Below are 20,318 nucleotides of genomic sequence, written 5' to 3'. Positions count from 1 at the left end.
GTAGGCTTCACTCGTGTGACTCTTCGAGTGTGCGGCATAATTGATGAAAAAAGCCGGGTAGAGGGTAGTCGCGGATTAGGGGTAATCAAATATTAAAGCGAAAGTGTCATCGAAGTGGAACAGCGGCGCTTAATGGGTTAATGAGGAGCTGAATATCTTGTAAACTATTGGCCGCCGGAGGGTATCGTATCGACAAACTCGTTCTGGTGAAACAATCGGAAAGTCAGCGTAATAATTGGTGTGGCACTCATCGGCAGTCGGCAGCCGTTGCATCGGTAGCAAAAGTGTCGGGTGATGGGGAGGGAAAAAATCAGCGAAAATGTCGGCGCGCGACCATTGTGCCTGGGCAAAGGGGTTCAAGCGTCAGCCGACACTATTAATTATCTCTCGCCGCTTCAACTTTCAACTGCTTTCGACTGGCGGCCCTTTGAACCGGCCGCGCGCGACCGTCCCGCGAATCGATATGGAACGCTGCTGGTATCGCGCGTCGGGAAAACTTTTAGCATCTAGACGAGCCAGACAAAGGGATGGATAGATAGTACCGGGCGAGACAGAAAGAGAGGGTGCTAGAGTCCCTTTTCAACTAAAAGGGTGAGCAACCGTCACCGCCACCGCCGTCGTCGTCGTCGTCGTCGTTGTCGTCGTCGCGACGTCAAATCGGGGACTGGTTTCGTGTTGAACCACTTTTGCGGCTGTGCGACGCGTTCAGAACAGTCGGATACCGCGCCGAGTGGCTCGTAAATCCTCGAGTTCCACTTCAACGACGCCGATGACGGCTCTGCCGTTAATAATGACGATAACGACACCGATAATCTGTCTCTCTGACGCGGTTACACCGTTCCGTGCAGCCCGGCCTGCGGTTTTTTTCAATGCCGGATAAATGAACGCTTGAACCACTAGTTCGCTATCTGGGACTCCGCTGGTACTCTCACTTTGACGATCCATGGAACCCCTGAGATCATACCCTCTCCGGAACCTCGACCAAAAGAGAAACTACTAGCAGTAGGTTTCACGCATTTTGCAACAAAAGGCAGGTGCTATTTAAACCAGTGGACAGATTGAACGAATTCAGGAATATCGATCATATCAATAATCTAACTTTAGTCTACCAGACTCGTTAACACTAGGCTTACGGAGCACTAGAAGAGAGTATTATAAAAATAAGAAGAATGTGTCAATTCAAGTTTCCAGCCATTTTTGAAATAATATATAACCAGAGAAGGGTCCGATACACCTGGGAAAACATTTGAGTAACGCTCTATATGATTTTGAAAAACGATTCCTTCGCAAGAAGTGTTTCATTGCTTCGCGAGAAGGCGTTTACCCTTACATTGCGAAATGTATAACCAGAGAAATAAATTTGTTGAGTAATTCCACCTAGAATCCGCCTCACGATCTCGACAATCGTGAATTAAAAATACTAGAACCCGGCATCATTTCGACGGTGTTAAACCCGGTCTGAACCCAGTGTTAAACGGGGGACGGAATTTCAATGTTCTGTTTCCTGCAACCGATGGAAACAATTTTTTGTTTCGCATAAGGTGAATATTTCATCCTTCCAAGTTGATGTTCACCCTCGATTCGCCGCAGAGGCGCAGCCTAGCAGATTTTCGGTTCACGCTCCGCCGCGATAATTGTCCTCCCGGTGCAAAATTAGAGGGTTGCAGGGGTTGGTTCGGGGGTGAGACGCGACAGACGATCTCATCTCGACGTCTCATCGGCACGCAGTCGTCCGGAAAAGGCGGATTCCAACGGCGTGACGTAAAAGCTACGATCGCACGGGAATTACCTCGCGAAGAGGCTCGGTCTTCGAGGCTCCAGCCACCGGGGAGATGGAGCTGAAGAGAGAGAGAGAGAGAGAGAGAGAGAGAGAGAGAGAGAGAGAGAGAGAGAGAGAGAGAGGCGAGATTGAATCGTGTTGCGAATGCAGGTGAACGATCCGGGACGCGGTCGCGAATCTTTTCGCTCGCCTTTGAGCGCGGTTCAATCTCCCGCTCGACTTTTCACCCGCTTCCGAGCTTCATCCCTCCTCTTGAAACGGTGTCCACACCTTCTCAGCCTCTTCGGCTTCAATACGACGACATGTCCTGACGAAATGTTGCTTGAACGATCCCCTACAATTTTGAAGAAACTTGTGTATTACCTAGGTGGATTATTTAACAAACGTCGCAAGGAACAGAAAATTGTTTCTCGAAGAAATGAATTAAAAACATCAATACAGTGAATACTCGATATATGTCAACAACACAGCGTCAAGTATCGTGCAGGTCACTCGAGCTCCGAGGCCCCTCACGTTGTACACCCCGCGGGAGTGGGGATAACTCCGCGACGTTTATCGTCCAGGCCTTGGCGACATGTACAGAGAGGTCACTGTACTACATTTTAAAGATCCGTAGTATTAATCATACTAAGTTTACAGCAGTGTTTTGAGGTACTTCAGGGTAAATGGGCAGACAACCGCGGCAGATGTTATTGAGACTTGTCGCGACGTAAATTGCCGGTCCCCTTTAATATTTAAAACGGACGAGCAATTAAAAGTTTAAATTGCGCGTCTTAAAAGTTGTTTCATCGGAGTGCGGGCGCCGGCTCGCGGAAAGAATGGAGAAGTTCGAGCGAGGAATGAGGGAACTCGGGAAACGGTTTATCCTCTATCTGCATTTCTTCGCCATTATTATCAGCGAACGAAAGTTTGTCTGTTCCGCTCGTGCGGATGTGCGCGACGACTGTGCGTGCTTTCCGCGGATCGAATTCTATCGTTGCGATACTCGAGAATATCCGAGCACGTTCGAACAATACTCCAATTAACATTCGCCGTAAACATCTCGCGAAGTCGAGGCAATTTATCCGTCGGAGCAAAAATTTCGAACACAAAGATTCATCGTATTGTACGCTCTGTCAATTCTCCCTGCGTTCTGCAAGGTCCATTTTCTTGTTATTGACTCAACTTTTGTCTGCACAGCCGGTGTTAATTAAATTCTGATTATTAAGATTTACGACCAACTAATGACTTCGAAAGGAGACTCGATGGAAAGAAGATAAATGTTTGCTTAATACCTGTCTCTCGCAATCGATGCTCGCAGTGCTTTGCGGCAGTTCGAAGTGGAAATATTCCGCTGTCAAATTGTAATTCATCGGGTTTCTGGAGTCGTTCGCGGCATAACTCATTCAGAAGGCTCATCGCTCCTCAACGCGAAGATATTTCGCCGATCGTTATGCAGAAGACGGCACTTGTTCGCACTCGGAATACGAAACAATCTATTTAGATTGTCATATCTTCGAGCGAAGAGATCAACGTCGGTACACTCTGTTCGGTCTCTGGTTCTCCGGGCGATTAATCTGATCGTTTCCGAATGGTTCTACAAAATCCCCGCCTTTTGTCCTAGACACAGTGTCTCTGCTTCGCTTGAAACGTTGAAATCGATTCAACTAGGATCTGAAATAAGCGCCGGCTCTGAAATAAGCCGTCCGTCGTCGTTCTTATTCAAACAGCTGAGTTCTCGAGATTTCCACCGGACAGGTTTGCCGGCCCGTAAATTCGCTCTCGGCCGATTATATAATATTTTTCCATTCAGTCCTCGTAATTCGCCCAACTGGATTATGGAAATTTCAAATGTGTCGGCGAACGATCACCGCTCGAACTTTTTGCAATCCCCGCTTCGAACTGGGTTAACCCCCTTCATAATGATATGGAAAAATTGTAATAACAGTTGCACACCGGCGAATATTCAAGCGACGCACTGTGGGGTATTTGGCCCGAAAAACCGGAAAAAATTATTCAAGCGTTATATATAGGCTCAATGCCACAATGTAGTTGGTCGTCGAATTCGTCTTAACATCGGCTATAACATTATGAAATCGACAATACATCTTAACAGTTAAAAAATTAAATTGATCCTCACTTTTTATAAAAAAAAAATTTTTTCCGAAATTTTACGTATTGAAATTTGAAGACATCTGAATACTGTTAATCCTTTGTTCGAACCTTTCACGTAAATTATGTTAAAATGATGTAAATTATTGTTTTAATACAAAATATGTAGATCATGAAATGTTTTAATAAGTAGATATGTATTTTAAAAATATTTTTAAATTATTACCATTAATTTGCGTACGTAAAACACTTCTAAACGTTAATACTAAATTAGCTATAAAACGTCGATCTGGACAAATCTGAAACCAAACTTTATTAGCTTGGAATCACAAATCTCTACCGAATATAATGAGACCGAAAAGACCATCGGGACTCACTCAGAACCATAATAAAATCGTTAATGAAGTCTTATAATTGTAAAAATAATTTCTGAATTATTGATCGTATACAAATGTTAATAACTTTATAAATAAGTATAATAAAAAAATGAAAATAGTCTGAAAGTGTAGTCCATACTTACCTAAAAGATATCCATAATGCAAAAAATTACACAGCTTTTTTAAAGCATGTAAAAATCACTCATAAATGTACGATATGTTATAGTATGATTGGAAAGGCAATACAAGTCATAGAATCTCTTGACTTTCGATTAAGTTTAGAGATTCGTAAACTTACAAACGAATAAAAAACAATTTAGTACATTGTTCTACACACATTCAACAACTTCGAGCAATAAGAAAATTACAGTTTACGTTAAATGATTGAAATTGACTTTTTTCCGGCTTTTCGAGCCAAATACCCCACTGTGCGACGTAGAGAAAAATCAAACACAAAAATCAAACAGAAAAGATTCGCGGCATTCCACACAGTGAATCAATTTAATTATTTTGTAACGGAAAGACAGTATCATTTTGTATTGTATAATTGCTCAACGTTATATCACGATTCACTCGCGAAACGGTTTACAACATATTTACCGGTCCGTGTCGGAAAGTAAACTAAAGGCTGGAGCGCGAGGATAAATATTTACAGATTTTGTCCGACAGATGTGGGAACAGTTCAAAATTCAATAGAATCTTAGGTGGGGTTGGAGTGGGAGTCGCAACCATGTTTCTACCTGAAATCGGGTCACTACCCTAATGGTTATCGATCGGAGAGTAGTTTAGTCTTCCTTTAAACGTTAAACAGTAAGTGTCGATTGAGTGACAGTGTCGGTGAAGTGGTATCGAGAAAATCTTTCCTCGACCAGGTACGAGCAGTTTTCGAGATTTTGCCTATGTGTTACAAAAATCATCATAATTTATTAATTGCCGAAAGAAACAAATTTCCGACTCCCGGTTGCACGAGATCGATTTGCACGAAGGTCCGCGCAGTTCGATTAAAAATAGAAAGTGGTCAATTAGTCCCGAATTAAGAAGCGTCCGTGGAAAAAAAAAGTTCTTTCTCGTCCCGGTCTCGGGAATGATGCCCTGCAAAGGGTTAAACGATCCCGGGGCCTCGAGGGCGCGCGCTCCGCAGTTTAAATTAAGGAAAGTTTCATTCACGGCGGTTTCGTTAATGAATCCCGGGGACGTGGACACGTGCCCCCCCCCCCCGTCCTCGTGGAAAGTTCGCGGCTTCTATATTCGGAACCGACGGAATCGATATCGCCGGGTCGTTAAACAATTCCGCGGTTTCTGGGAACGAGCCTACGACTCTCTCCCGTTTTCAGATAATTTTCCGTTCAATCCGCCGACCGTGCTCCCTCTCGACAAATTATTCGAATTATACGCGACCGAGGGCTCGACCCTTCCCTGCGACGGCTCAAATCTAGTTTTGTCTCTTCTGGCTGATTGCAGTTTCGCGAAAACAACTTTCCGCAGCACTTCTGCGCCATTATCGGGATCGGTGAACGGTCTGCCGTGCACGTCTGCGCGGCCTAATTGCGTCCGGTGTTCCTCTGAATCATGACAAAATGAAAATCCGCATCCCCCTCCTCAGGACGGTGCGAAAGTCTGTATTCTTGCATTTCAGTGCAGAATATTTAACACTAGAACTGCCGAACCAATCAAAATGACTGGTGGACGATTTTTTCTTTCACGATTAGTGATACTGTGAAAACGTTTCCACGAGAAATTTTTTAATATATCTCTTCTTTGGAGTACATATGTTACCATAAAAATCGAATGAAACCCGAGCACATTCAATCTTGCTGTTATTCTAAAGGGATAAGTCTAAGTCACGTTTAGGGCTCGGTAGATTAGTGAAACTATGAAAACGTTTCCACGAGAAATTTTTTAATATATCTCTTCTTTGGAGTACATGTGTTACCATAAAAATCGTTTGAAACCTGAGCACATTCAATCTTGCTGTTATTATGAAGGGATAAGTCTGAGTCACGTTTAGGGCTCGGTAGATTAGTGAAACTATGAAAACGTTTCCACGAGAAATTTTTTAATATATCTCTTCTTTGGAGTACATGTGTTACCATAAAAATCGTTTGAAACCTGAGCACATTCAATCTTGCTGTTATTATAAAGGGATAAGTCTGAGTCACGTTTAGGGCTCGGTAGATTAGTGAAACTATGAAAACGTTTCCACGACAAATGTTTTAATATATCTCTTCTTTGGAGCACATGTGTTACCATAAAAATCGTTTGAAACCTGAGCACATTCAATCTTGCTGTTATTATGAAGGGATAAGTCTAAGTCACGTTTAGGGCTCGGTAGTTCTAGTGTCAATGATTATTTGCTATTCTCAATTATTACCAGAGTTATCGCTATTGTCGTTATCCGCGTAAAGGACCATATTTTTCAATCGAGTTAAAAATTCGAAGAAGCAGAATTAATATTTTTATTTCGAGTATTTTGAGAACTGTGTCGATAAAACCTGCGACGCCGATTTCCATGTGAACTGAGGGGGGATGGGGAAAGGGGGGTTTTTCGCGTGCAATTACACGAGGCGGTTCCGCGCCGGTCTCCCGATTAATTGCGCACGCGATCTCTCATGCCCCTCGGCTCTCGATGCAGTTTTCTCCGGGCCGCCGCGTAATTATCAATTAACTCGCTGCCTCGTTAAGTGGAACCTTTAACGACATTATTCTGCGAGCCTTCGCGTGTGCATCGTCCGTTCGTTTGTCCACCGTCGTCGGATTTCATCGGCAGCTTTCCCCGACGTTTGATCGTTTTCGAAAAGGGAAAAGAGAAACCGGGAATCTATGAACGCGTCAAACGGACAAACTTTTGTCACGCAGACGCTTTGTGACGTCACGCCGCGCCGTGGAAATCACATTTTCCACGAACTTTCCGCGCGGCGTTCCCAACAGTCCTCGAGTCTCATAAAATTCGGATTGGAATCGATTTCGTGCGATTTTTTTTTTGGATTTAAGAGATGTACCGTATGACTCGTCCATGTTCACGGGACCGTTTATTTTCACTTAGTTGCTGTAAGAAAAATTTTTGATTTATTAAAAATTGATTAATCCGACGGTTAAATATTGGAAATGAGTTTTAAGAAACGTATAAAATAGTCGAGAAGAGCGTCGTCAACTTTAAAGTCTACCCCCAAAGAAAATCTTGACAAAAATAATTAAATCTTAATGAAGACATAAACAATAGGGAAAGCGTCTCTCAGATCGTACCGGTGAACATGTTTCTGAAATTTCACGGATTTCGTCGTTCAATGTCAAAAGAGAAAGGTATAAAATGGCGCTGGCGTCGCCGAACGACACTTCGCGGTAGCACGTAGCCGGCCGCTAATTGTTTTCTGCGGCCAATTAACGCGTCCCAGGGTCCGGAGCGAGCGGCGGCCATAGCGATCGCGGCGCGCCGATTCGCGAAATGTTAATTGGATATATCGAGGCGCTTGCGTCGCGCGACGCGTTAATTCGACGGAAATATCGGTTGTGGGCGCGGCGGCGACACATGAAAAGGTTAACGGTGCCCTACATCGCCATTAATAAATGAACGTATGAAAATCGATAGACAGAGGCCGTCGCAAGATACCGGAGTAGTTCGCGGCCGGAGTTGCGGCCGCTTACTTTCGCGAGCCTCCACGTATTTTGCGAACCGAGTTTTCATTCTATCTTTCGGCCGGTTTCCCGAGTTTTCACGGAAACGAATATCCCCATGGACGTTGCACGGGGGAGCTTCCTGCGAATCGAGGATCGATTCGTGGAGATCGTTGTCGAGGCTACGAACAGGGTGATCGATTTTCATACTTTTGTTTTTCGTTCACTCGCGGACATTTATTTTAAAGTCTGTCGTTCCACAGTATTGTTTTTATCTTCGTTGTTCTCGTAGAAAAGCTTTCGATCGTGTCCACAATAGATAAATAAATAAATAGTATATTCTACTTTATTTTTTGTTTAACCTCTGTCTCGTGAAAACGATTCATTGTTCGTCTTGCACAGTGATATACACGTTTCTTTTATTCACGCTTCGTTGCACGTAGTAACAACGACACTTTTTGTTCTCGTTCACGTCCGAACGTAAATAAATAAACGATAGAATTTTTATATACCTCGCGAGAAGAATTGTTTGTCTCGAACAATACTATCGATGCATATAAAAGAAAAGATATTCTGTTGTTCTCACTCGTCTCCATAAGAGAAAACCTGAATGAACAAATGGTAGAGTAAAATTTCGTGGAAACTGTGAAATTTTGTACACTGCATAGTGTATTTCAGTAAAAGATCAGAATTACTATTAAGGCTTCTTCGATAACGCGCGAATAGGACAGGCGAACCCACTTTTGCAATAAACTGTGCTGTTTGTAAAATACTAGATCTTGCGATCAAGTATTGAAACGCGTATAATTAGTGCCTTTCCCGAAGCCCTAAGACCGTTTTCAATCGCGAAAAATCGTGGAATATTGATTTTTGTTTAATTAACATCCTCGACGCAGTCTGATTTGCAGCCACGGCCCAAATGACAATAATTATTCGCGGCTCGAAAGACATATGAGCCTAAAGCTTTTGCAAATGGATTATGGAAGCCCCAAGCATCGACCTGTCTGTCTGTCTCTCTATCGAAACCTTGCAGCATGTTTTAATTGGTACAATGAACGCCGGGACGGAGCGCTGGGAACGTTTCAGCTATCCGATCCCGTATCCGAGGGGAGCGCAGTGGAATAAAAAAAAAGGGCAAATAATTAAACTCGTCAAAGAACGAAAATTCCGTCGTTCCCCGTTAATTTATTAATTCCCTTCACGCGGAGTATAGAAGGCGAGCAGCGTGAAAAACTGTGTTCCGCGTTTTTGTCGCATTTCTCACGAGTTCGAAGCTTTGCGGTCGACAGTGCTTTCGCTTTTTATTTTGCGAACCGAGGCCACCGCGACCGCAAAACCGAATTTATTAACTCAATGTACGGAAACGGGCGAACATGCGAGAACGACCGTGTCTGAATAATTAACTCGATCGAATTTTTCAACCGTCAACTGGTAGCGGTCGAGTCTCTGGAACCCCATGGCAATTTTTAAACGAATTTAAGTTGGCATTTTGCTGCGTATAAAATTGTTCCAGAGCTCTTTGTTGCGTTAGAGAAAACGCGCTCGGTATCTCGCAAATACATACACGACTTTCACAATTTTTCAGTTTCATTTCAAATAGTCAAATTCGTACACTTTGCTGTGTCGAGTCACAGTATACTGTCCAACTTCTTCGGGTCATAGGTCCCCACCATCTGTCCCCCACTCCTCAGGTTCCTTCGTCGGTTAATAGTCGAATGAAATAGTGGCAATAGCGAGAGACAAAAATTGAACGTTACCGTGAGCGTATCATATTCATGTGCTCGTGTTTTATCGATCGTTTCGAGTGGACATGGGGGAGCCATACGGGTACATAAGATAGGCGACGATAAGATTATTACTTTTTGTACTGAAAAGTACTTTTGTAATTTTTCACGAACAGGAGAAATACTCCGAAACATAATAATCTAAAATACACACAAATTCTCAAAGAACATTAACCCTTTGCACTCGAAGCTATTTTAACTCCGAAACGAAACATTTCTTCTGACCTAGAATATTTCCCTTCTATATATAAATATTTTTTTTCATTTTATACATACGAAAATGGTGCAATGTTACAATACTGAGGGGGTTTAGTAATTTATTAAATACAAACAAATTTAATAATGTCAAAAATATTTTGAGTAATGACATCAATTTTTAGTGGCGCTTTACAGTCGCCTATCGAGTGCTAAGGGTTAACATCTCATACGAAGAAGTGAGAGTCTGCTGTCAAGGGGTTGGAAAAGAATCGCGCCCTTAAAATACTACTACACTAAATTAACTAAATTTCGTTCGCGCGCTGAATCAACAAATTTTTAGGAAGTTCAAAACCATCCTGATGCTGCTCGCTTCACAAAGCAGTCGATAAGAATAACAGGTCGCCCAATCAGCCCAGATTCTCGCGTTTCAATCGCGACGGGACGAAAAAGGGCAGGAAACAATCGCGTTCATCTGGACACGGGACTAAGAAGACTCGCTGCGGAACACAAAAAAGGAACACAGAAACGGAAGCAAAAGAAAAAAGAAAAAAGAAAAAACGAAGGGTACAAGTGTATCGCGAGCCCTAAATTCGAAAGAAGAAGGCTGCTGCTCGACATTCTCTCCCCATTGTCGTCGGCCGGCTCACTCGTTCCCGTTGTCTCCGGAGAAGAGAAAAATGACAACAGTTTAAAACGAGTGCACGCGTCGCAATTGTTTCAGCCCCGGGAGGGTGAAATCGCGTCGCGTCTCCGCCCTGCGTTTTCTGTCCGAGCCGTACGTATCTGGGTTAAGTAACTAAATCAATCGACTCTGAGGAAACGGGACAACGCAATTAGCGGCGCGCTACGAATCTGTCAGGTTTTAGAAAATCCATCAGGGAAGAGGGGGAGAAGGGGACCTGTATCGATTTTTTTTTTCCCGAGCTCGTTCCCACCCCGTGGGGGTGGAGAACGTTTCCAACCCTGATTAATGGGGAATTCGTGACGCGTAGACGCGTCCTTTCAGTCTGTTTATTGTCACCTTTATCTCAATATTTAATTTAAACTTAATAAAAACCGCCCAGCCCCTAATTATTTTTTGACGAAGTTACCCCGTGTTACAAGGGATTTATTTGGTAATTGACAAAATTATCGGATAATTCAGGTTTTACTCTTGAAAAGAGTTGCGCACAGCGATAAATTCGGCGCACCGCGTTTGAGAAAATATTTACAAGTTTAGGCGGCACAATGGCGCACACTTTGAAAAGTCAGGCTACACAGGCTAAGAGGATAAACTGTACAAGAGATGCGACTCGTCACGACACGACTCACCCCCCGTTCCCACCATTGTAGTGCAAACGTCAAGGTATTTCTGTACTTCCTGCCGTCGGACATTGTCAGAGATGAATAGAAGTCGGCGAACGTGCGAGCCGGCATGTGTTATTGTTGGTCGAAGTTGCAGTTAAAGCCTCGACGGACTTTTCCGGAACTCCGTCGAATTTCTGTGGACTTTGAATCCGCCGGATGTGGTTTTAGACCGTTGTTTTTTTAAGCTGATTTTCAGCTCTCTGTCGGCGAAATCGAGTTCCGGTCCTCGTCGATCGAAACTCATTTCCGCGAAGAATCCTCTGATGTATGTAAGTTTCGCTGAACTGCTGCCAGTCGATTACAGTTTTAAACAGTCGTCGGTCGAATTAGGTCCCGTCGAGTTGCTATGATTTAAACTCACTTTGTGCAGCATTCGCGGACAGCTTTTGTCGGTTAAACTCCGTTTCAGCAGATTTCTGATCGGCGAAATACAATTTGTAGTTGTTGTCAATCAAATTTAGTTGCGCCGAGTTCCCGATGAAATTTCGTTTCGCCTGATTTTCGATCGATCAAAATTGCCTTCGGTGTTCTTGTCGATCAAACTTCGTTTCGGCGAAACATAGTTTCCGGTACGGTTTTCGATCAAATTCGATTTCACCCATTTTCTGGCGGATCAAAGATCCTTCGGTGGACGCATCAGTAAATTTTTACTGCACGTTAAAGGAGCATGAAATGAGACTCTCCGCAGTCCGAGTAAAGGTGGCACATACTACTGAAGAGTTAATCCTTCGCGTTCCCAGCGAAGTCCTCTTCCAATTCGTTTCCGCCGAATCCCCGGAAGGAAGTATCGATTTTTCAATGACGGCACCAAACGAGCGCAAGCCACGAGAACGTTTCGCAACCCCCGAGGTGGCCGATGGGAAATTCGCGACGCTAAGACGCGCCATTTAGCCCCGTTTATTGGCACCTCCTTCGCGAAGCCGCGTTACGTTTCCCTTTCGTGCCGGCGACGTGTATTCACCGTGTTCGATCGATCGACGTCCATTGAAACTATTTTTTTTCCCTCTCCCCCTCCATCCGGAATAAAAGAAAATGAATCGTCCAGGCTCCGGGAACCGATGCGCATCGTCATTGTGCTCGATTGCGCTCGGCCTGACAATGGCAACGATGCCCCTGTTTTATGCGACGCGTTCGGATGAACCGTTCTTGTCACCCGCAAGTACAATTCATCCCTGTGTCTACGCCGATCGAGGGACGACGACCATTCCGATTTTCATCGATTTCGGTCCTCGTTTCTCTCCCTCGCAGCTCTCTCGGACTCTTCGGAATTTGTTAGCAAAACAGTTGATATCGAATCGAGAAAATAAAACAAACGCTGGTGACCATAGTAAAGAAATGGAATATGTTCGAATACGTTTAATCCCTTGTCTCTCGCACAGCGAAGGGCAGAGTTCATTATAAGCGTCATTAAATACGGCAACGTGTAATTGAAGCCGAAAAACAGAGTCGTTGAATATCGAATGGATCGATGGCAATCGGACAAAATCGTAAATCCCCCCTACAGTCTGTGCAACGTCGATAACGAGTGCCATACGCCTGATACATAATTCGCTAACCGGTTATTTTGTAAAGTATTAAATTTTCCGGCCGTCTCGTAACGTACCCTGTGTATCTTGCGAACCTGCAAGTTCTCGCCGGCTATCTCATAAAGCATTAAATTTGCCCGGTTGTCTTTCAAACTATTAAATTAGCAACTTGCTAACAGGCTGTCTCGCGAATCCCCCCCTACCGTTCGCAGAACGTCGATAACGAGTGTCGTGTACCAGATATGCATATCATTCGCTAACCGGCTACCTTGTTATTATTATGCAACAGTTCCATTCGGAGTTACAGCGGCTCGTAATCATTTGTTGTGACGGGACTCGGGAAACAAGACGCTTACACGATGCAACGAGAGACGTGTTCCGATACGTTTAGCGTCTTATTTAGACACTGCAATTGGGACTTTACGCATTCGTGACAAAACTGATAGATGAAGTTAGAGGTAATAGAGGGATTAAAAGGATTTAGGAATAATACCGTACTGGTTTCAGCTTTTTGGAGTTGTTCTTATTGTCTTTTCTTTAACACTTTGAACGCCCAACTAGAAACCCGAAAAATTCCATAAAATCAAAGTAAGTTGTTTAATGAAATAAAAATTGCAAAAAAAAATTAAATTTATGATACTGAGTAATCCTCCAACTTTCTTGCATGTTACAGATCCTAATCAAGTTTAGTACAAGTTTAGTATTATTTTACACAAATAATTCCGTGACGCGGCGACGGACGTGTTAAATGATTTTTCTGCTTGGTCCCTGTATTTTGTAAATTGATGTGGAAAATTCCTATTTTGCGCGAAGATCTATGCCGATAGAGTTATGCATCTCCAAATCGTAAAACCCCGAAAATCGTAAATCCCTGACGGGTGTGTGCAAGGTCGATAACGAGTGGCGCATTCGCCGGATATGTGATTTGCTAACCGGGTGTCATGTTTCTGTGTTACAGCAGCTCCATTCAGAGTATAGGAGCACGTACACATGGCACGAGTACACAGGGCCGCACCAAGAGCACGCGGTCGTTCGCCGAGCGCCGCAACCGCCGCCGACCTCGAGTAAGTTGGCCCCGTCTCTTGTTAACGTTTCTTCATCTATTATTATGCGGGCTGTTCCGTGCGAGGCAGGTTCGGCTTCAATCCTCTAACTGCGAGAACGAAAGCCTTTAGGCGGCAGCGAGCAGAAAATAGTTTTACCGCTCCTCGATCCTCCGTCCTCCATTGATGCAATCTCGCCTGCTTGCCGTCCATCTTTCCGTCGAGATCCTATCCTCTCTTCCTCGGCCTCTTTTAACTTCGACTTTAGCGCGTTTATTATAATACGCACTCGACCACCGATTATTTCTCGGATTCGAACTTCGTGTTTTCGAATATTGTCGAATTGGCAGGAGTCGGGATTGCCTTGCGAAATAAAACAAGACTGTTTTGTAATTGTTAGGGGTTTTTTCGAGTTCGGAACGGGTACCCCAAAATTTCTGGATTCTCGAGTTCGGGATTCCCGGAAAAGTCGGGATTCCCTGGAGGGAAATCGAAATTTTCGGGAATCTCGAAATCTTCGGGAGTCTCTAAATTTTCGGGAATCTCGAAATCTTCGGGAATCTCTAAATTGTCGGGAATCTCGAAATCTTCGGGAATCTCGAAATTTTCGGGAACCCGACCCGACTCGCCCCGACCGTCAGGTTCCCGATATTTCGGGTTCTCGCACACCCCTAATAATTATATTTTTTAATCTATATTTTCTGCTACAATACCACTCACGCTTGAACCAGAATTTTTCTCTGTTATTGTCGTTATATTTCCGAAAAGTGAACAAAATTGTACCTATTAGTAAGTTAATTAAAACAGATTAGTGACGCGTAAGTGGCATTTTCCGTCTAGCAAATGGTCGGTGGTCGGAAGGCGAACTGCTCTTAGAGAACTGCACCCCTAACAATCCTATTATACTAAACCATAGATAAAGTTGTTCCTGATTTCACTAGCAGCGAAATATGCTTTCTGAAAATGATTTCTCTGTGGAACCCGACCGACTCGCACGGAACAGCCCGGTACAGTTTCTCCTCCTCACGATCTAGCCTCATCAGTCTCCTAATCAGTACGATAGTCTCGTAGCAACATGGCGTAGTGGGACAGGCGTGTTGTCTGAGCAAAATTTTCCGGGGAAAGTTTGATTGGAACCAAAGGGAGAAACGGATTTCCCTGGACACGGGCTCTTCTGGCTCTGATTGGTTGATTCTCGAACGATTTTTTTTTTTGCTCAGGCACTCATGCCGCTGAAGGTTAATCGTCTCCACGAGTTCGTTAGTGTCACATTACCGTGCCGCGAGCGTGAGTAAAACGAACGTGGAAAAGAAAAATTGCCGCGAGGAAATTCGAAATTCGCGGCTGTTACGTTTCCGGGGAAAAAAAAAAAGAAAAAATGTTTCTCCGGAATTTTGCCGGGCGGCGAATAATTCGGAAAAAAGAGTACACGTTGTTGCTTCTTGACTCGCGAATACGCGCGCACGCGATCGTTGTATCGAAAGATCGAGGGATCGACTCGAATGATTTTCGCTCGCCAGGCAACGTGGGAAAAAAAGAAGGGAAATTCACGCTCGCCTTCCACCGATATTCTTCATAATTATCGACTACCTCTTTTTCTCATGTTTCTCATATTTCTCATATTTCCACTCCCTCCGTAGTGTTGTTAAGGTGTTTAGTGATTTTTCTCTGGTCGTGCTGCCGTTCGTATATACACAGGGTGTCCCAAAAATCGTGATACAAGACACATTAAATTTACCTTTCGAAAAGGTCACGTTGGCGAGAAAGTTTCTTTCCGGTTTTATGCTCGACGAAGAATAGATCCGGCAGCAGCGTTGACTTTAGTTTTTTGATAGGTTTTCGATTTTATTTTTTTCTTTTGCTCAGCTCCGTGATTTTTGTCAGTTTTTTGAATGCGTTTGGGAAAGAACTTTCTTGCTGACCGATCAGAAAATTTTCCATTGTATGGGAAATTGAGGGATGGTATTGTTCCTGCGATAAGACTTTACTACTGCGTCTGTCTTTGGCTGACCTATTCTACTTACTCTAAGCTACACTCCTTGTCAGACTGTTGTACGGCGTATTTTCAACTTTGCACGAGAAGATCGCATCTGTTATGTTTGTACGACGATTTTTGAAGCACCCTGTACATGGTCTCGATATATCGCACACGCTCTGTCGTCACGTTTCACCCCCCGGTTCACAACCACCACCACGTTTCACCAAAAGTGAACTCTCATACCTACCATATATGTATGGACAATATTTTCTTTCGCTACGACCACATTGTACTCGAGGTGTACACGTATTTATACAGCGGGGGTGCGGCGAGATTAAAGGGAAAATTATTTTCCGAGGTTGAATTTAAATCGTGTCCTCGGTGGATTTAATTAGAACTTGGAGTTTGGACACGTGTGAAATATCACAACCTTACTATAAACAATTTTTCTAAATTTTCTTCTGATTCTTATGAAATAGCATAAATGTGTCAAGCACACATTTTAACATAGTTGCATATTATCAATGTGAATACTTTTGTTCCAGTAGTAACATTAATTAAGCCATCAAAATTTCAATTTGTGTAAAGGTCTACAACCTCACGTACGTGTTAAAAATCTTTGCGAGTTTTTTAAACTATTCAAATATCCGCACCCCCAGCCACACACACACACACACATATACACACACATGTACACTCAGTGTCAATGTTGTGAAACTTTACTATTTCTTTTCTGATTATCTTTATAAATACCGATGTCTGTTTGAACGTCCTACGCTTAATCAAATAGTAGATGTCTCTCGCCTAGATGGCCCGAAGTAGCGGGCCTCGAATGTTCACCTTGTTTCCGAGGCTGTGAAACGAAATGCCATAAGTCATGTGGTTCTTCATGTCGGGATACTGCGGTTTAATGTTGCATTAATATTCATTTATTCCGTCCGGCAAAGTTGAGTAGTCTTCTACCCTTTTCCCACCCCTCGTACTCCATTTATCACCGTTGAAAATCCACTAGCCTATTAGCGTCGTCATTATTAGTCTATTATCGGTGGCGAATCCATTACGTACGATACTTGAAAATACATTAACCGTGTCGTAGAAACGAATAAAAAATTGAGAAAGAAAGCACATGAAAAGTTTATTGTCCGTGACGAAAACAAGAAGTGCACATATTAAAAGACATGGAAAAGAAAATGCACTGGAAGCCATTAAAACTTTCTCGAGGGAATTCATTGGATGCGTGGAATAACAACAAATTTATAAATTAGGAATCGAATGGAGGTCAAATTCGTCGAACAATTTTTTGGATTCACCGTCCGTTTTTTCCAAACGAATTTTCCCCGTCGCGGAAGCAGCTGCTCGAACGTTTCCGCGAGACACTGCGCATCCTCCGTCTACTCCGCTTTGCCAGACAATAGCTCCCGTCTTCAGATTGCTATCAATCCCCTAAAAGAGTCCCCTCATCTCGAAAATCTCGAAAATCTCGATTCCGCCTAGCTGTCGACCGAGAAAATCAAGAAACTCGTAGAAAATTGAAGCTCTTCGTTGGGGAAATCGTCGAGAACGTTGACATCGTGAAACGAACGGATCGCAGGATTCGGAGTCCTGTCGTTCGCCTAACGAGACCGTCGCTGCCGCGAGGATAATTAGCGGGACGAGTTATCGGGTACCGATAGCCGTGGCGAAACGAGCGGGCGAAAGAAAAACGCAGCAAAGGCGGAAAACATGGCGGCGAACGATTGCGCGTTCGATTTGGCAACGAGCTGGCAGGCCCGACGAACCTGAATCGTCCGTAATTTCGGGTTGATTTGACGAGATCGGGCTGCGCGGTGTGACCGATTGCCAATCTGGCTGGACAGAACCCAAAAACGAGCGATTTTAGTGCATTTCACGGTCCGTACACTTAGGATTAATTTTCGTTAATTGAAATGTGTATTCCAAGCTGCTCACGATTAAACGCATGGCTGCAGCAGAGGTTTGCAGTGATGAAACTCAATTGATTGTCCGACGTGGGACACGTAAAAAGAGTTCCTCAAGGTTATTATTTGTAAAATTAATATATAAATGGTTTCACAACTAGAAAGACTAGAAAAATTTGCAACTGTCACGAGAAAATCCTTTGTCCTGACCAGATTGGCTAATCAAAGCACCACCCGGTACGTGGAGCCGACAAAATGGCGAGCGAATAGAGAGTGTAGCGAGCGTGTGCGTGCTTGTGTGCAAGGAATAGAGGGTGAGAGAGAGAGAGAGGAGAAAATTAGGAAAAATAGAGAGACAAGCGAGAGAGAGAGAGAGAGAGAGAGAGAAAGTAAAAAAAAGAGACACGGTGTGCCAGCTGCGAATTTTGATTGCAGCGACGCAAGCGAGCGCGAAGCTACAATCGGCCAAGTCGACCGAGGATGAAAACATTGAAGGTAAGACGAACGATCGGAGCTACGCAAACATCTCTAGATTGTTACGGTTTTGATTTCGCTGGTATATATATATATATACATACATATTTTTATTTCGCTGGCTCCATCATCCCTCCGCCCCTCGGGGAATTTTTTCGTCGGCCTTGCTCCATTTTCTGTTTCTCTCCTCTTCATCTTCTTCTTCTTCTTCCTCTTCCTCTTCGTCGTCGTCGTCGTTTTCTTTTTCTCTCCCATCCCTCCGCCCCTAGCCACACCGGTTTTCTCGCGCCCCCGTTTTTTTTCCTCCCCCGTGACGCGCGCCCGTCAAAACCAACCCCTTCTCCGAACCAATTAACCCTTTCGCGTTACTTTCGCTTTCAAGGATCGCTAGTTTCACACACGCCTGCCCTCGCTAACGATTTCTTTCTTTTTTTCCCGAATGCCGCGGCTCGAACGATCGGGAAAACGCATGCCTGCTTGCTGCGGTGGATCGTTTGCTGGCCCTGATTCGCCCTGGATCCATCACGAATCGATCTTTCCTTCGACGATCGAGCCTTTTCTGTCGATAGCACAGCTTTGATTGCTCTCAATTAAATATTTCTCGAGTCCATTTAAGCGTCACAATTTTATTGTAAACAAATTTTTAGTCTGGGCTCGTCCATCTTCTATTTTGTAGTTGATTAAAATTGATCGTCAAAAATTCAGTAATTCAATAACGATTTTAATAACGGAACGCGTTGAGTGTGCTCAAGCCAGACAGTTGGTCAGAAACTTGCAAAGAACGAAGGAGAGTGAAAGAAAAATTGCGAAATTGTGGATTTTCTAATACAGACAATTATTCAAGTCCCGAACAAGTTTCTTAATTGTTATCGTATTTATTGATCAGCTCTGTTTCAAGAGAGACAGATCGGTCCAGAGCGAATCAGGTCCAAAGTGTTCGAATGTTCCCTCGAAAGCCCATCATCCCCATCATGCATCAGTTCTTCTGCGCCGAATCTCATCGGAATGCTCGCGGTGCGAATGCATCCCATCATGTGCAGGCTATACGTAGGTTGCATCGATTGTTCGTTTTGTAGATAGGTTTTGTATGTTGTCGATTTGTAACTAGCCGAGAGGACTCGCAAGTTCCAGTGAGAGAAAGAGAGAGAGAGAGTGAGGGGAATGGTAAATCTGTTGAGCGAGTAACGTGTCTCGTCGGTACGGGATCAAGACGTGGAGATTTTGATCGAGTCCTCGTTCTCATGGATCGCTTGAAAATACATTGTCTTTCAGTAGATACCAGCCTAGATTGAGCACGTGCTGCGCCCCCGCATGCTGCGAAACGAAGCACTAGCGACATTTTTCAGAACTACCGAATTTCCCGTGCACACCCCAGGGAATTCATTCGACAATTATACCTCGACGACGATCGATCGATTGTATCGACAATATTTATTTGTCCCGGAGTCCTGCGTTTATTGCTGACTGTGGCAGTTGTGACATTCCCCGCGAGAGAGCTACCGTTTGACCCTACGCAGTAGCTCTCTCGCGGAGAGAAAGACATTTTGTGTTTCTCGTAACGCAAGACACCGCGACAAAATGGCAGGTGTTTGAAAAACAGTTCTGTTGGGACGAAAAAAAAAATGGCACTCTTTCGAGAGGATAAAAATGTAGAAGTTTTCCCATTGGAGAAAAAAGAACTTTTTGGGAAAAATACTGTTGCTCCTTCGCCGAGGAAGGACGGTTGCTTTTTCGTGGGAAGGAGAAAGGCTCTCTCGTGGAGGAAAGTAAGCAGCTTCCGCCCGAAAGAAAAATACCGCAATATCCCTTATGAAAGAAAGAAACAATATTTGCGCAGGAAAAAATAGTAGCTCTCTCGTGGAGAAAAACAGTTACTCTTTCGCGAGGAAAAAGATCTAGCTTCCTGACGAAACGAGAAACAAAGAAAAATCCTTTCTTGAGGTGTACACCGTCAGCTCTCTCGCGAAGGAAAAAGTGATCTAAAGCAACGGCAATTTCTTCATTAAAAAAATAATAATTTTTCGAGAAAATTCCGTCTCTCGCGGAGGAAACAGTACGAACCAGCAATCTCTGCCCAGAAAAAAAAATGGGAGCTCCTTTGCGCGAAAGAAAAAGAAAGTAGCTCGCGGCATCCGCGACACCTCGTTCGCCAGGGAAGAAAGGAAAAAGTTAGAAAACCGAAAGAGCTACTT

The 20,318-nt window shown here is 43.9% G+C and overlaps 1 protein-coding gene across 17 annotated transcripts in view; it reads left to right on the top strand.

Moving 5' to 3' along the window:
- The window catches only part of LOC143362403 (uncharacterized), an 85,661-nt gene that overhangs the window by 29,414 nt on the left and 35,929 nt on the right, over positions 1-20,318 (top strand). For 10 of the 17 annotated variants that reach the window (XM_076802509.1, XM_076802512.1, XM_076802508.1 and 7 more), the window contains 2 exons: positions 13,674-13,779; positions 18,088-18,147. In XM_076802509.1, the coding sequence (XP_076658624.1) occupies positions 13,674-13,779; positions 18,088-18,147 (166 nt within the window). Of the gene's footprint in view, positions 1-7,952; positions 8,054-13,673; positions 13,780-18,087; positions 18,148-20,318 lie in introns of those variants that run through there. The other 7 variants (XM_076802510.1, XM_076802518.1, XM_076802514.1 and 4 more) reach the window with 6 other exon arrangements.

Source organism: Halictus rubicundus, chromosome 17, assembly GCF_050948215.1.
Source record: "Halictus rubicundus isolate RS-2024b chromosome 17, iyHalRubi1_principal, whole genome shotgun sequence".
NCBI lineage: Eukaryota > Metazoa > Arthropoda > Insecta > Hymenoptera > Halictidae > Halictus > Halictus rubicundus.
The sequence above is the reverse complement of the archived record's forward strand: the minus strand, read 5'-3'. Positions and strand labels throughout refer to the sequence as shown.